Source organism: Quercus robur, chromosome 2, assembly GCF_932294415.1.
Source record: "Quercus robur chromosome 2, dhQueRobu3.1, whole genome shotgun sequence".
Taxonomy (NCBI): domain Eukaryota; kingdom Viridiplantae; phylum Streptophyta; class Magnoliopsida; order Fagales; family Fagaceae; genus Quercus; species Quercus robur.
Genome location: NC_065535.1, coordinates 26608149 through 26626062, shown reverse-complemented (window position 1 = coordinate 26626062; position 17914 = coordinate 26608149). Strand labels below are relative to the sequence as shown.

Genomic DNA, 17914 nt, shown 5'->3' with positions numbered 1-17914 from the left:
GATATAGTCTAAAATAAAAGTACATCACTTTGATTCCTAGTTACAATCTAGAAAGAGAAATTACAAGGATAAACCTAATTTACTAACCATTGATTTAAGTTTGGGAGCTATGGTTACAAGATTGGGAAAGTGTTAGACACCCAACCTGCTTGGTGAAACCAGTCTTCTAGACTATAGTGGCCAATATCATGTCATATCATTCAAAAGTGTGAATCTAGTATTGTACATCAAAAACATGGTAACATATTTATAATTAGGAGAAGCCCTAGTTCTAAACATGTGATCATAACACTTGAATTAAAAACCATAGAAGCATAGAAAATATGAAAAACTAAGCAAAACCTAGGTCTAGCAAGATAAACAAACAAGAACTAACTAAGAATATGAAAATAAAACATGCTTGAATCTTAAAGCTAAGGAATAATTAAATGGAGAAGGCTAGAAACCTTACCAATATGCACAACACTGCAAGCACTCTCAGTTTGCTAGAATGCTCTGAGATTTTTTTTGGGGGGGGGGGAGGGGTGTGGGGGTTCCAATGTTTCTGAGTGTTTTCCCCAATGTGTTGAACTGGAGGTGAAGGGTTATTTATACTAGGAGTGGGGGAGTGTTAGGTCTCTAGGCAATGTGGGACTTTAGAAATTCAGATTTTTTTTTAAGGAAAACGTGGGTGCATTGTCAAATTGAGTGGAGAGCAAGCTGAAGCAGAAAAGGGAAGGAATCTTGCGATTTTGGTCAAAGTGTTGATTGGAACTTGGTTATAGATTTTTCCTTTTTTTTTTTTTTTTTTTTTTTTTTTCCAATGTAGACCTAATTTCCTCTAAATTTTACTTTCTTTTTCTGATTCTCTTGGTCCTCCAGTTTAGCAAATTAATTCAAAACATGTTTAATTAATTAATTAATTAATCAATCAATTTTTACTTATTTTTCAAGGAATCATTAAATGGTTTGACCTGGATTAAATCTGGTGCATGCAACCTTACCATAACCCCTAATCCCAGTTAGTAGGATTGCGACACATTACCTAATTTAAATTGGTCTAAAAATAGTCCAATCAAAATTAAGAGATAATACTCACCTAAGGTTGGAGACTAATTTATGCAAGCGAACCTTACCGTTAAAACTTGTTTCTTGGATATTTTTTAATCTGGTGGTCCGATTAATGCTCATGAATTATCGTTTTGATCGTTATGACTTGTTTTATGAATAGTATATGGAAATTAAACAGTCAAACCCATAGTCTTGAGTTGGAGACATGATATGGTGATGATATGCAGTGCAATATGAGTTAGGTCAAATGAGAGGCGCAAAATGAAGTCTCTACAGTAATTTCCATATCTTTGAATATAAGATACAATAGAATAACTTGATATAAAATAAAATAGTATAAGGTTTTTTTTAAAAATATATATATATATATTTTTGCCTTAGGTACCACTTAGCCAATTTCTTGGGGTTTATATATTTTTGACGTTTAAAGATAGGAAACCTTTATTCTTCTTAATGAAGAGTTTAAAAATATTGCAAGACCTTGGATGTGTGTTAAAGTTTTAAAATAGGGTAGACCTTTTAGTAAGTCATGTTTTCAATGTATTTTTGCCCTCAAAGCACTAATTTTTTCCCTTAAAAATATTGCAGCAACTTCATCCTCATGTCATAAACTAAGGGTAAAATTGAAGATTTTTAAATAAAAATGAGGGTAATTTAGGGATAATATACAAAAATATTGTACCAGTTGTTGCATTTTTGAATTGGATGTCGGCTGGTCTGGAGTCCAAATCTCTGTCTCATCTATTGTGCTTCACTCCATGCTCCACCAATAAAACTTGGATAGGTGGCCTCTCCCATTAAGTGAGATGACCCCTAACATTTAACTTAGACGCTAAAGTTGACGTTAACCTAAACTCTTTTGATTTTTGTCTCGTGCGTAGCTTTTGTTTTTTATGTTAACCTGAACTTTTTTTTTCCTCTTCCGTAGCTTTTGTTTCTTCTCTTTGGTTGCCACTTTTGGTTTTTTTTTTTTTTTTTTTTTTTTTTTCTCTTCTCTATGTGGTCTCAATCTCAAGTGTTCATCTTCATCCTCACTTCACACCAGTTACAGACACATTTGTCTCTCTCTTTGAATCTTTCACTTGTTTTTTCAAAAACCAATCTGCTTCTATTGGTTTGTGGAAAGGAAATCTTTTGGGTTTTTTTGTTACCGAACATTTTAAGGGTTTGATGTGGGAGTAAAGTGTGGAGAGAAACAAAGTGACTTGTCTATGGTGATAATGGTGTTTGATTCTTGTTGTGTTAGGAAACATGTGGAAAGAAAAACATTTTTGGACAATGTTAAGGTTGTAGTCAATAAATAATTGGAGTTGCTAGATTTTGTATTTTACATGTTTGTTTAAATTCTTGAATGAGTTTAGGGACAGGAAGCTCCTCCATAGAAGCTCTCTTGTATATATATTATTGTAGAGATTACAATTTGATTCGAATATACGGATAACATTTTATTTAAATTTTAGATTTCATTATTTTATCAAACTCTATTTGATAAGGACTAACTTAGTTGATGGATATCTGCTAAGAATGCTTGGACTGATATGTTTTGGTTTTGTGCTTCAATTGAGATAATGTAGAATATGTCTCAATTGAGGCTTTTTTTTTTTTTTTTTGAGATGAAAGATAGAAATTTTATTAGATAAATATGAGAAACTGTACATAAGAACCCTGTACACAAGGGAAACCAAACCTATACTACAGGAATAAAACATTATGTAGGAGAAACAACTTCTACAGAAACAAAAACAGGGGAACCATACCGAGTTTGTAGAAACAAAAATATTATGCAGGAAAAAAATTTCTGCAGTAAACAAAACAGAGAAACCAGACCTATTCTGCAAAAACAGAAACATTATGCAAGAAAACAAACAATTTCTTCAGAAGCAAACAATTATGCAGAAAACAACACTATGCAGAAAAGTAATAGATATGCAGACATCAATCAGATCACATTCAATTGCTTGATTGAGTGACTACCAAACATTGATACTCCTGCAGAGAACCAAGTACTCCATTAAGAATGGACTTGGGGTGAGTTTAGATATGTTCAAAATAATTTTTATTTCGAGCATTCCGAATTGCCCAAGCTGTCACTACCCATCTTTTTAGCTCTTGTTGAGTAAGTTTGTCCACCAACCACCTAAATAGTATGAAGATATCTTGAGCAACATTTGAACATTTTTGAAGCTTTCCTCGACAAAAGGCCCAAAGCAAATGGGCAGCAGAATTTCCATGCGTGTCTTATGAGCAAGAAGATCAAACACCTTGTCCCTATCCCATTGTCCAGTGGCATCATGAATCAAGTCCCTCACCAACAGATTAGGCTGAACCTTTCCCAAAAAAATTGGTTTATGCGTCAAACATTTATGAGTTGAAACTTTAATATATCTTCCATCCCCAACCTGTCATTTTGAACCTTCCTTAATAAGATCTCTAGTTTTCAAAAGACTCCTCCACAAATATGAAGGATTGCTGCCAATCTCCACATCCATAAAGGAACAATTTGGAAAATATCTTGATTTATGCACTCGATAGAACAGAGAATGAGTATTATGAATCAAACGCCAAGCTTGTTTGGCTAACATGAGGCTAGTTAATATATAATCTATTACTGTCATGCTAGGCTAATAGGATCTCATATATGAAATTCAAAATCAATTAGTATTTTTTCTATATGGATTATGACTTTCAATTGACTCTAGAGTCAAGAACTTTGTCACTACAATTAAAATAGGAATCCATGAACAAAATTAGGAAGTGCCACAACAATTTTACTAATGATATATGCAGTGTAGCAGAGCAAGAAAGATTTTTTTTTTTTTTTTTTTAAAGAGCAGAATTTTTAGCCCTACAGACAAAACAACAGCCCTCCTAATAACTCACAGTCCCAAACAAAAGGCAAACAAAAAACATTGCTCCTCCACCAAATACAGAAGTTCAAGGAGCCTTTTTGCTAACAAGATCTAACTAAAAGACACATTTGGAAAACCATAGTAAAAGATAAAAAATTTGCAAAATTAAGTTAACATCTCTCTATCTAATATCTCAATGCATGATATCTATGGACTTGGAGCGTGGCTAATAAAGTCCTACAAGCAATCACACTTCTATCTTCACTTCTATCTTGTTATTCAACATCTTCATAATTTCTTTGATTTCCCATTTTGGGTAATTGTGCCTACATATCAATGTATAACATATTAGAAATCAATAAAATCAAAGCAAAAAATTAATAATTAAATCAACTTTCATCTAATTACCTATATCAAGTTCAACATAACAGTAAAGCCAGGTGTATTTAAATTTTTCATGCTATCTTCCTAATACATTTCACAATGAAACAAATAAAAATCAAAGAAATAAATAAATAAACTTTCATTTAATTACCAGTATCAAGTTCAACATATCAGTAAAGTCGGGTGTATATAAATTTGCCATGCTATCTTCTTGATACATTTCACAATGAAATAAAAAACAAAAAATACAACGAACCATTTATAAGCTGATACTAAAAAAGTTAAGAGTAATATAACAATAAATAAATAAATCATAATCAAAAGTTAAAAGTTTACTATTGTATGTGTGAGAGATAGCAAAAGTGCCTCTCAAAAAAGAGAGATTTTTGGACTGCTTTTTAGGGTACCTCTCTTTTTGGGTAAGTGGTGTGGAGTCGCCACTTATTTTTTATACCAAAAAAAAAAAAAAACTAAATATAAATACATGACTGAATTGTTCCTTTATCATTGTGTAGACACTGAATTCTGCACCCATGATTTAATCAAGGAGAATAACTTGAATGACCAATCCATGTACCCCAAAAATCATAATTGCATTACATGCATCAATTTGTTCTCGCATAATATGCATCATTTTGTCTTTGCATTATATGCATTAATTCATTCATTTCATATCATAAAAATGATCTTGAAATTCTAACGATCGCAGTGGTGTTTCCGATTATCAAATCAGACTATCAGATCAAAAGATATCGCATGATCAAGTTTGCATAGTCAACATGCATTGTGTCTAGGTAGAATCGACCACACATGATCAATTTAAATTAATTATAATTGGTTAAAAAATAAAAATTAATTAAATAATTTTGTGATTGGTTGATAATTAGTGTTTAAAATAGGGATGCATGCATGGGAATAAAAAGGATGACTGGATAACAATAAAACTATAGATAATCTGAACTTTATCAAGATTTATTTTAGGGCATTTATCTACAAGATAATTGTCCTTAAATATCCTGAATTATCCAAAAAAGAGATGAAAAATCATAGATGGAGGATGAAAACGCGTCTAGGTACAAGGACCAGCCAAAAAACCCTAGAAAAGGAGTCCAAACGGCACCCAAACACGAAAGAGTGTTCGGAGCCATAGGGCCAATTCGGCACTCTAAAGGGGCTGAATTTTCATGTGATAGGCTTTGGCCCAACGGCCTTCGAGTGACGATAAGGCACACCCTTTTCGACCTTTTCATAAAAGGATGCGTTTGGATTCAAACCCTAATCATCTGTGCCTACTTTTTAGAATCTTTTGGCCTCTATAAATAAAGACTGGACCTCATAATTCAGCACCTTTTTTTATGCTCTGAGAGGCACTTGTTTTGGGCTCCCAAACAGCTCATATTTTCTGATCTCCTCATTGATTTTCTAGAGAAGCTAGGGTTTTTAGGTTTCAAGGATAACTGAATAAGTTTCTTTGAACCCTAAAACATCCTCACAAGTAGAAGAGTGCTCATGCAAGAGGTTGTTTTCTAAACCCTTTTATTTTTATGATTTTCTAATCATGATTATGTATGTTTAATTGTTTCAAATATTCATAATTTGGTTTATAAAAACATGTTCTTGATTTCTTTATTGTTGATATAATCTGTTTCTTAATTTTAAAAATCTGCATGTAGTTAACTATTTTTCTTCAAATAAAACGGATCTACATCTTTTTTAGATGCAGATGTGAATTTTTCTTCAAATAAAATAGATCTGCATCTTTCTTAGATGCAGATCTGAATTTTTCTTCAAAGAAAATAGATCTGCATCTTTCTTAGATGTAGATCTGAATATTTCTTCAAACAAAATAGATCTGCATCTTTTTTAGATGTAGATCTGAGTTTTTCTTCAAACAAAAACGGATCTACATCTTTATGAAATGCAGATCTGAATTTTTCTCAAATTAAAATTGATTATATCTTTCTTAAAATACAAATCTGATTTTTTTTTAATACATACAAATTTTTGAAATAAAGAAAGAGATCATGTATTACTGTGTTTGTATTTGTTTTAATTCATGATTGCATAAATTCGTATTATGGGTGAAACTCTCTTCTTAAAAAAAAAAAACTTTTTTCATTCTTTTAAAACATATAAAAATTAGATCTGGTTTTTCTATTGTCAAAAAATCCTTTTTATTTCATCATAAAAACAGATCTAATTTTTCTGTTATCAAACAACATTTTTTAGTTCTTCAAAAACAGATCTAATATTTTTCAAACCAAAAGACTTTATTTTATGTAATAAAAACAAATCTTTTTTTTTTTTTTATCTCCAAAAACCACTTTTTTCTACATATACAAAACATATCTAGTATTTTTGACAAATCAAAATCAATTTTTTTACCAATCAAAACAGATCTGGTTATTTTCAAAAGAAGAGACTTCATTCATAAATAAATTTATGTAATTTGATCTATGTTTCACATGTTCGACATATCATTCATGACATGCATAAAAAAGTACATTGGTCACAGGAGTCTAGAAGACCAGACTCTATTTGGGCAAAATTGTGTGCCTAACACCTTCCCATTTCGTAACCTAGCCTCTAGATTTAGGTTTTTAGTTTAGTAGATCTAGCCTTGTTTTCATTTATTTTGGGTAGAATGTAACTAGGATAGTAGGCCATGTAATTATTTGGTAGATTGTAACTAGGACCCAAAGCTATGTAATTTTCAAGTTTTTCAAGATATGTAATTTTTATTCAATCATGTATTTTGTAATTAGTATTTTTTTCTTATTTTTTTGTATAAAGAAAAATAAGTGGCAACTCCATACCACTTACCCAAAAAGAGAGGTACCTTAAAAGATACCTGAATCTCTTTTTTGAGGGACGCTTTTCATTGAGGTCTCTCACAGTGGTGACTCTACTGGGGATGTTGAGGGCTAAGCTTTGTATTAGACTTAAGTGACCAAATACGTACCTTTGTTTTGCATGGTCTTGCATGATATAGTTGTTGTTTGTTTATTTAGGTTTGATGGGATGTTGCATAATATTGTGGTGTATGATATTTTGTTGTTTGTTTTGGTTGTTAAAATCTTTCCCTAATTGTCATAGTGTGTGCCATCCAAACAACAATGTATGCACCCCTTTCAACAATTTGTGGTAGTAGTAACCATGGATCACTGGTCTTCATTAGATTCGGGTACCAAATGGCGAACTCACCAACTCATAACCCAAAGTCTGTTAGGTTCTAAAGTCTTAGGATTTTATGTATTTAGAACTCTAATTTGTATTGTTGGCAAACCATGATCAAAACAATGTGTTTAGAAGTGTTTTAGTCTAGCTCAAAGTTGTGCATTTATGTAAAGTTGGAATCGAGTTAAAGCAGGAAAGCATTGTGCCTTTCAGCCTGGCTCGATTGATCGAAAGATAGGCTCGATCGATCGAAGCTCGGGCAAAATGATTTTCTGCAGATTCGTCCAACTTAGCCCTAAGTGTTTTAAAACGTTTTTAGGGTTTCTTATTTGTCCTAAGTATAAAAGGCAAACCTTAGCCATGTTTTAGTGTTGCTCATAATTGCGGTTTGTGTAAATCTCTTGTGAGATCTAGAGGAGCTTTCCTTTACACAAACTTAGGGTTTTCAAGGAGAAGATTTATCTACGCCTTAATGATCAATTCAGTTGCTGCCATTGAAGCTTAAAGAAAACACAAGCGGGTGTGCTTGTATCTGGTGGTGAATCCAAGAAAGAAGGAGTCCGTGGATTCGGAGCTTGCACGTGGTCGTGTCAGTAAGTTCTACTGGTTGGTAGCAATAAGAAGTCAAGCGTGGGGGCTTGTAAGTTTTATTGTATGAATTTTGATTCTTTCAAGATAGTGGATTCAAGTTTACCTTGAGGATAGCTAGGTCAAATCCTCCTCAGGTTTTTACCGGTTTGGTTTCCTGGGTGATCATATCTTGTGTTACTTATTTTCCGCTGCTTTGCATGATTTGATCTTTGTTATTGTGATAACCTAGACTTGTTTAATTGGACTAAGTAACAACTTGGCTAATTACCTAGGTTCAATCAATTGTTTAAGGGGTCTAAAAACTATCAAAGTCACTGGTTAGCTAATGTGGTTCTGGTTCCAAAGAAGGATGGGAAGGTCAGAATGCATGTAGATTTTCAAGATCTGAATAAGGCTAGCCCAAAAGACGACTTTCCTTTGCCTCACATTGACGTCCTGGTTGACACAACCAAGCAGGGCATGTGTTGCTCTCGTTTATGGATGGATTTTCAGGATACAACCAGATTAAGATGGCTCTAGAAGATATGGAGAAAACCTCCTTTATCACTCCATGGGGGACATACTGCTACAAGGTCATGCCATTTGGCCTTAAGAATGCTGGTGCTACTTACCAACGAGTAGCCACCACTTTGCTGCATGATTTGATCCACAAAGAAGAAGAAGTTTATGTTGATGACATGATAGTAAATTCCAAAGACCATGAAGGGCACATACCGACTTTGAGGAAGTTCTTTGAGAGAATCTAGTTCAAGTTGTGGTTGAATCCAAAGAAGTGTACTTTCAGGGTCATATTCGAAAAACTGTTAGGGTTTATGGTAAGCCAAAGGGGAATAGAAGTTGATCTTGACAAAATCAAGGCAATTGTAGAGATGAAGCCTCCAAGGACTGAAAAGGAGATCTGAGGATTTCTAGGGAGGATACTGATAGGCCACAAACTGAATGACCTCTTGTGATAGAAATTAATTAATTAATTAGCCAAGTTATTAATTAATCAATTTATCATGCAAACACGTGGTAGCACAAAAAAATCACCAATAAACTAATAATGCAGTGGAAAATAAATAACACGGTGATTTGTTTACAAATGGGGAAAATCTAACGGCAAAAATCCCACTGGGTGATTTACAGGTCACCACTCCCGAAACTCCACTATTATCACAACAAGCGATTACAAGTAAAGGAATCTCAGTACCTTATACCAACCTACAGTTGAACCCTTACCCCAATACCCAATTGGACTTGTTCTGTAGTGACAGTTCCCCTTTCAGATGCACGACTCCCAGTACATGACTAACCAATTACGCGGATCCCAATACGCGACTTCAATCACCAACTAAGAGGATTGTTAGTTGTAAAGTTCTTCAGTTCATCCACACGATGAAGATCAAGAAGATGCTTGGTCACAAAACCTTACGGTGCACATACATAGCAACTTCTTCAAGAGAAAGAGATGAACTAAGGCAAGAACTTCGTCTTCGGTCACAATTTGCTTGAACAGAGTTTGCTCAAAGCTTGTGCAACTTGTGAACACTTTGATGGCCCTTAAACTGATCCTTTTATATGTCTAGGGTTAGGAGAAAAGAAAGCCCAAAGACACATTCACGGATCCCAAGAAAATCATATTGAAATTCTGAAAATCTTAAATCTCGACAGATAGCAGGTGTCGAGCAGCTGTCGATCAGGTGTCAAGCACACCGAATGTAGAATAGCTTCCTTACGCTCGATAGATGCAGCTGTCGAGCTTTAATGATTTTGCACTCTGAACTTGTTTTCTTGAACAGACTTGAAAGCTTCAATACTTGATCTTGAAACAAGATTTCTTGAAGTATTTAAAGACATCCTAAATCTACCCAAATACAAGTAAAGTGCGTTTTGTCAAAAGATAAACCAATTACATAAAATCATGACATATGTTCTTAACATGTAAAACACATATGTCCTAACAGATACAGTACATTAGTAGGTTCATAGCCCAACTTGTTAGGACATATGTGTTTCACATGTTAAGAACATATGTCATGATGTTATGTAATTGGCTTATCCTTTGACAAAACACACTTTACTTGTATTTGGGTAGATTTAGGATGTGTTTAAACACTTCAAGAAACCATGTTTCAAGATCAAGTGTTGAAGCCTTCAAGTCTGTCCAAGAAAACAAGTTGATAGTGCAAATTCATTAAAGCTCGACAGCTGCATCTATCGAGCTTAAGAAAGCTGTTCAAAGTTCGATGTGCTCGACACCTACTCGACAGCTGCTCGACACCTCCTATCTGTCGAGATTTAAGATTTTCAGAATTCAAATATGATTTTCTTGGGATCCGTGAATGTGTCTTTGAGTTTTCTTTTCTCCTAACCCTAGACATATAAAAGGATTGTTTTAAGGGCCGTCAAACAGTTCACAAGTTGCACAAGCATTGAACAAACTCTATTCAAGCAAATTGTGACCGGAGACAAAGTTCTTGCCCTAGTTCATCTCTTTCTCTTGAAGAAGTTGCTGTGTATGTGTACCGTAGGATTTTGTGACCAAGCATCTTCTTGATCTTCATCATGTGGATGAACTGAAGAACTTTGCAACCAACAACCTTCTTAGTTGGTGATTAAAGTCGCATACTAGGATTCGCGGAATTGATTAGTCACGTACTTGGGAGTTGTGCATCAGAAAAGGGAACTGTCACTACAAAACAAGTCCAATTGGGTATTGGGGTAAGGGTTCAACTGTAGGTTGGTAAGGTACTTGGGATTCCTTTACTTGTAATTGCCTGTTGTGATAATAGTGGAGTTTCGGAAGTGGTGACTTGAAAATCACCCGGTGGGGTTATTACCGTTAGTTTTTCCCCATTCGTAAACAAATCGCCATGTTATTTATTTTTCGCTGCATAATTAGTTTCTTGGTGATTTGTTTGTGCTACCACGCGTTTACATGATAAATTGATTAATTTCAATCACAAGGGGTCATTCAGTTTGTGGCCTATCACAACTCACTATGAGTGTGAACCAATCTTCAAACTGCTTAAGAAGGAGGTCCCAACCATGTGGAATGAACAATGCCAAGATGCCTTTGAGAAAATCAAGAGTTATCTGATGAAACCACCAATACTTGTCCCACCAGTTCCTGAAAAGCCATTGTTGTTGTATCTCACCACTACAGATACAGTAATGAGGGCTTTACTTGCTCAATACCTAGAGGAGACTAGAAAGGAGAATGTGATTTACTACATCAGCAAGAAGATGTTGCCTTATAAAGAGAAGTATTCACCATTAGAAAAGACATGTATAGCACTCGTATGGGCAACCCGTAAATTCAGACATTACATGCTCGCTTACAAGGTCCCGTTGATTGCAAGAATGGATCCTTTGAAGTACCTAATGGAAAAACCTGTGCAAGATGGAAAGACTGCTAAATGGATTTTACTTCTGTTAGAATTTGATATTAAGTATGTGACTCAGAAATCTGTGAAGGGGAGAGCAATTGTCGATCACCTAGCCCATTGTTCACCAAAAGAAGCTGAAGAGATCCAAGGAGACTTCCTGGATAAAGACATTATGGGGATTGAAGTAGAATCATGGAAGATGTATTTTGATGGAGCAACAAATCAAAACGGAAGTGGAATTGGAGTTCTCTTAATTTCTCCAAAGGGGACACACATTCCATTTTTTGGCAGACTCAACTTTCCTACCACCAACAATGCCACAGAATATGAAGCTTGCATTATGGGCCTACAAGCATCCTTAGGCCTAGAAGTGAAAGAGTTGGAGGTGTATGGAGACTCAGCTCTAATAATCTCTCAGGTACAGAATAAATGGAAGATCAAAGAAGAAAGGCTTATGCCTTATCATCAATGTCTCTAGAAGTGGTCATCAAAATTCAACAAGATCCATTATCAGTATGTGCTGGGGATGAAGAATCAAATTGCAGATGCTTTAGCAACCATGGCATCCATGATGGATGGGCCAAAAAAAGATGAAACTAGATCGAAACAAAAAGAAGAACCAGCCTACTACATGACAATAGAAGAAGATGAGGAAAGGAATGGGGAAGGCGAATGGTATTCAGACATCCTACAATACCTCAAGGATGGAACATACTCGGAGTCTGCAAACCAGAATGATCAGTTAACCATCTGGAGGTTGTCTACTAATTACATCATTTGTGGTGAAAGGCTTTACCGAAGATCATATGATGGAATTCATCTCCTTTGTATAACTGCCAAGGAAGCACAACAGATAATTAAAGAGGTTCATGAGTCAAGTTATGGGCCACATATGAATGCACACATGCTGTTAAGAAAGATAATGAGGCAGGGTTACCACTGGACCACTATGGAAGCCGACTGTATGGCTCATGTTTGAAGATGCCATAAATGCCAAGTCCATGGAGATCTGAAGCACATGCCACCCATACCATGACATCACCTTTGCCATTCTCTACATGGGGAATAGACATTTTTGGGAAAATACACCCTACAGCATCCAATGGCCATGAATTTATACTTGTAGCCATTGATTACTTTACTAAACGAGTAGAAGTTGCATCATACAAAGTCCTGAATTCAAAGAAAGTTTCTCAATTCATTCAGACCAATATCATCTGCAGTCTGCAGATATGGGGTACCACATGAAATCATCTCAGACAATAGGTTGCACTTTAAAGGAGAAACAGAGAAGTTGCTATGACAGTTCAACTTTCAACACCACAAGTCTTCACCTTACCGTCCTCAAACTAATGGAGCAGTTGAGGTTGCTAATAAAAACATAAGGCGAAGCTTGAAGAAAAGCACAAAGAACTACAAGGACTAGCACCTTCAATTGCCCTATGCACTTTGGAGGTATAGAACATCAATTCGATCTTCCACATGAGCCACTCCTTATTCATTGGTGTATGGGATGGAAGCAGTCCTTCCTATTGAGATGGGTGTCCGTTCACTAAGGACAGTACTAGAGAGTGAAATCTCTGAAGCAAATTGGTTGCAAAGCAGATATAATCAGTTGTGCATGTTAGATGAGAAAAGACTCAAAGTCTTGTATCACATTCAAGGATATCAGAGGAGGCTTAGGAAAGCTTTTGACAAAAAAGTAAGACCCAGAGATTTGAAGTTGGGGGGACAGTGTTGAAGGAAATCCGAGCCCGGTTCAAGATGCAAATGGAAAGTTCAAGCAAAATTGGGTAGGCCCATACATTATCAAACAGATATACTATGGGGGAGTAGTAAGGCTGATGGACTTAGATGCAAATCCATTCACTAAACCAACCAACATGGATCAATTGAAGAAATATCACGTCTGAGGTGGTAGTCTGAAAGCACCACATTTGAGGTGGTTGTAAATTATGTTATTTCTCTTCCTAGATTTAAAACAAAAATAAAATAAAATAAAATAAAAGGCTCACTAGGCTGAAAACCTGAAAGCCCAATCTAGGCAAAAATTAACAAAAAAAAAAAAAAAGAGAAGATAGGTTGAAAACCTAAAAGGGCAATCTATGCAAAAAGAGAATTAAAAAAAATAAAAATAAAAAATGAAGAAAAAGAAGAAGTTAGAGAGCCTGCTAGGTTGAAAACCCGAAAAGGCAACCTAGGCAAAAGTTAAGGCAAATAAAAGATCATCACCATGAACTACGTGATGACCTAATCCTTCTATCAAGGGGGTACGAAGGCAACCACACATTGTTTCGGTCGCAATTTCCCAAAACCCACCATTTGCCCATTAGCCAAAATTACTAAAAAATTTCAACCATTCCATTAAACCATGTCACTACACAAAATCCAAGAACCCAAACTCTAAACCAAACCTTAAAAAATTCCAAACCCCAAAACCCTACACTTTAAATAGAATCCCTAACCTGCAAATCCTAAATAATTCCTAAACATAAGAGTTTTTACATCAAATTCTAAAATAAACATGATCAAAGCCAAAAGATAAGGTCACTTTGTCTTCAGTCTTTTCTGTTTCTGTTGATCATTGATTTCTTTTGTGATAGGTACTTCATCGTTCATGTCCCTTCTTTTGAATTCGTAATTTTCTTCATTAGGTCTTTCCCCGTTGTATCTAAGAAACTGTTCTTTCATAGCAATCCTTTCTTCCTTGTCAACAATCTTATCTATCAACCAGTTAGAGTATTCTATAGCCATCTTGTGGAAGTGAACCTTGACAAAAGATTGGTCCACTCGGTTAGCCATCTCTAAACCCAATAACATGTTCTGTACAGAAGTAGGATTTGTAACCACAGGAGAGAAAGGTCTTCTTATTTTGCCACCAGGTATTCCTTGCTCATATTTGAATTGCCTCAAGAGTCTGTCTCCCTTGTAGAAAGTTGCTCTCTGCAATCCAACAAGGAAAATATGATCTGATCCTAGAGACCTCAGTAAAGGGGGTGGGCACTTCCACCAATAACAGTCTCATTGAATTGAGGTACTAGATTTCTTGTCTAAGAATTTCACCCAATCACTCTCAATTTGGCATTTAGTCTTGATTACAGCCTTGTTGAGAAAACTACTAGGCCCATAATTACTAGTTGTAGGCTTGGCAATCATGTCCAGTCACTCCATTAACCATATCTGCAAAGTCAAAGGACTCCCTAAAAAGTTCTAAGTTTCTCCACCATGAAATACAACATCCAGTCCCAGAAGAGTTTCTGCCAAGTTCAAAGAAACATAATTATCACCATCCTTAGTCTGACTCACAACACTTATAACTCGAGCATCCATAAAGCTGTGTCTTCCAGAGCAAAGCAAAAGTTCTCCCACAAAGCATAAAGCCAAACCAAAGTTTTTCTGCATTTGTTGGTCACTCCATAGGTGCGTTTGTGAATCAGCCAAAAGATAATGGCATGAAGATTCACCATATGACCTTCAATCATACTATTAGTAATGGAAGTAGGAAGACCGAGAGCATCAGACAAAGATTCCTTATGCCTGGGGTCACATGAAACCGCTACAGATTTTTTACCTAGATCGTAGCCCAAGATAGCAGAGAATTCTTCAATTGTCAAACAAAGTCCAGCAATGTTAAACCGAAACACATGATCTTCGGGATCCCATAATTTCACAGCAGCACGAAGGAAGTCCCACTTTATTTTGACATTCCTCAGAGCCTTGATTCCTTCTAATTTAAAGGCTGTAAAATTGGTTTTGGTACTAAAATCAAAGCTACGAACCCATCTATTGATGTCATGAATTGTTGAATGAGAAAAATTAAGATTGCTAGCCATGGACGACTTTTGCTTATGATTATTGTGTTTTGCTAACCTTTATGCAGAGATTTGTCGCAGGAGAATTTGTTTAAATAAGCTACATCAATTCCTAATCAGGTTTGAAATAGGTTTCAAAGAGTTTGTAGCTGACTAGGAGAGAGTTTCATGATCACAAATGAAGTAAATGTTTTTCAAAAAATACGAAAACGCGAAGCGTGCATTGGAAGACCATGAGGAGTCGGCCCACCATGGCGTGAGCATCATGGAGTGGCTTAGTGCAATTCGACACTCTAGAAGTGCCGAACGGCACTCCAAAAGTGCCAAATGGCACTCTTCAGTTGCCAAGTGGCACGCAGCCCCTTGGTCCTATACTCATGCAATTCCATGCAATTTCATGTTCTCGTGTAATTTTTTAAGATCGTTTGACACTCAAAAAGATTTTTTTTAATCAAGCTGAGACATTCTGACAAGTCTAACACACTTGTTTTCAAAAAATCATCACCTACATCATTGTTGTTAGGTTCTAAAGTTTAGGACTTTATGTATTTAGAACTCTAATTTGTATTGTTGGCAAACCATGATCAAAACAATGTGTTTAGAAGTGTTTAAAGCTAGCTCAAAGTTGTAAGTCAATGTAAAGTTGGAATCGAGTGTAAAGCAGAAAGCAGTGTGGTTTTCGGCCTGGCTCGATCGATCGAAGCTTAGGCTCGACCGATCGAACGTCGGGCAGATTGCTTTTCTGCAGATTTTTCCAACTCAGTCCTAGTTGTTTTAAAACGTTTTTAGGGTTTCTTATTTGTCCTAAGTATAAAAGGCAAACCCTAGCCACGTTTTAGTGTTGCTCATATTGCGGTTTGTGTAAATCTCTTGTGAGATCTAGAGGAGTTTTCCTTTACACAAACTTAGGGTTTTCAAGGAGGAGATATTCTCTAAACCTTGATGATCAAAACAGTTGCTGCCATTAAAGCTTAAAGAATACACAAGCGGGGGTGCTTGTAGCTGGTGGGAATCCAAAGAAAGAAGGAGTCCGTGGATTCGGAGCTTGCACGTGGTCATGTCAGTAAGTTCTACTGGTTGGTAGCATTAGGAAGTCAAGCGGGGGTGCTTGTAAGTCCTTTTGTATGAACTTCGATTCTTTCTGATAGTGGATTCAAGTTTACCTTGAGGATAGCTAGGTCAAATCCTCCCCAGGTTTTTACCGGTTTGGTTTCTTGGGTGATCATATCGTGTGTTATTTATTTTCCGTTGCTTTGCATGATTTGATCTTTATTATTGTGATAACCTAGACTTGTTTAATTGGACTAAGTAACCACTTGGCTAATTACCTAGGTTTAATCAATTGTTTAAGGGGTCTAAAAACTGTCAATTGTTCTCAAAAAGTGATCAACTCAAGTTTTCTTAAGACTCATGGATTTATGTTCCAAACTAGGGGCATTCGCCCACGCCTCATGTATTTTCAAAAAAAAAAAAAAAAAAAAAACCACCATCATTTTTTAAAAAGAAAGAAGAGAAGAAAAAAATCATCATAAAGATTTCCAAGAATCATGCATCCTTTTGTATACTAAGGGCATTCACCCATGGCTCATTTTTCCAAAAAAAAGACCACTTTCATGTTTTTTCAAAAAAAAAAAAAAATCAAGATTTTCAAAAATCATGCATTCCTTTTAAACTAGGGGCATTCGGCTCTACCTCATTCAAGATAAGTTTAAACTAGGGGCATTCTTTTTAAACCACTAAGTGCGGATTCCAACAGAGCCAAACAAGATAAGTTTAAATTAGTACTACAAGATCTCATCAGGTGAATTCTAAACTTGTCTTAGTTAAAGTTTCTACATGATCCAAGGTGATACCAAGGACAAAGTGCTAAACATGGAAAATAATACAAGATTGTCTAAGGAAAACTTCCTTTTTGTTTTGCAGGAAAAGTAAACATACAAGTCATGCATCATTAGGACTCCGAGTCTGCTTGTGGGAGGATCTCCTTGATCCACCTTTAGAGGAGCCACCTTCAATGTTTCCTTCCTAACTTGCAAAAAAGTGATGATCATACTGACGATTTTCAAGTTCGAGGCTTCTGATCCTTTCCTCTAAAGCACTCTTGGTAGAGTCAGCAACTTCCATTCGATGTGCCTAAAAAGTCAGCAAAATCAAGTGTTAAAGACACTATCAAGCAAAGCTCAAGCCAAAGATACTCAGAAAACAACATCGCATACCCAGTTAGAATCATTGATCACATATTGGGAGGACTAAGTACGAGCCAATGACTACAAGCCTCCAATCATTCACATGCTTTCTTCTACAAGATCCACATCAACCTGAAGCACAACTCTACCGAGTTAGAATCCATTCAAGAAATAAGGACAAAGACCTGAACATTCAAGAACACATCGGATTGGGCCAAGGAACATTTGTCACATGCTTTGGCCTAGTCAAAGGCATGGAACTATATGTTCCATTAGGATTCATCACATCATACTGCCATGCCGGAAAATGAGGATAAGTCTCTATGAAAAAACTAGAAGAACCACCAGCATGGTGAGGAGAGGGAATCTCTTCCTCTTCCTCTCCTTCAAAAGATGGACACTAAAAATCCAACATGCAAATATTGTTACCAAGCATAAATATGGAAAAGGAATTGGTAGAACTTTGATCTTAGCAAGGAAGGAAAATACCGTTC

The 17914-nt window shown here is 35.8% G+C and overlaps 1 protein-coding gene across 1 annotated transcript; it reads left to right on the top strand.

The window, feature by feature from the left end:
• The first annotated feature begins 11081 nt into the window (after positions 1-11081).
• Positions 11082-12401, top strand: LOC126696864 (uncharacterized). The gene is made up of 2 exons (XM_050393596.1): positions 11082-11840; positions 11937-12401. The coding sequence occupies exons 1-2, from the start codon at positions 11082-11084 to the stop codon at positions 12399-12401; spliced, it is 1224 nt and encodes a 407-aa protein (XP_050249553.1).
• Positions 12402-17914: the final 5513 nt, after the last annotated feature.

Coding starts and splice junctions, on each gene's coding strand:
- LOC126696864 (XM_050393596.1), top strand. CDS start 11,082: ATGTGGAATGAACAATGCCAAGATGCCTTTGAGAAAATCAAGAGTTAT. Junction 11,841..11,936: donor CAGCTCTAATAATCTCTCAG/GTACAGAATAAA, acceptor ATCCATTATCAG/TATGTGCTGGGGATGAAGAA.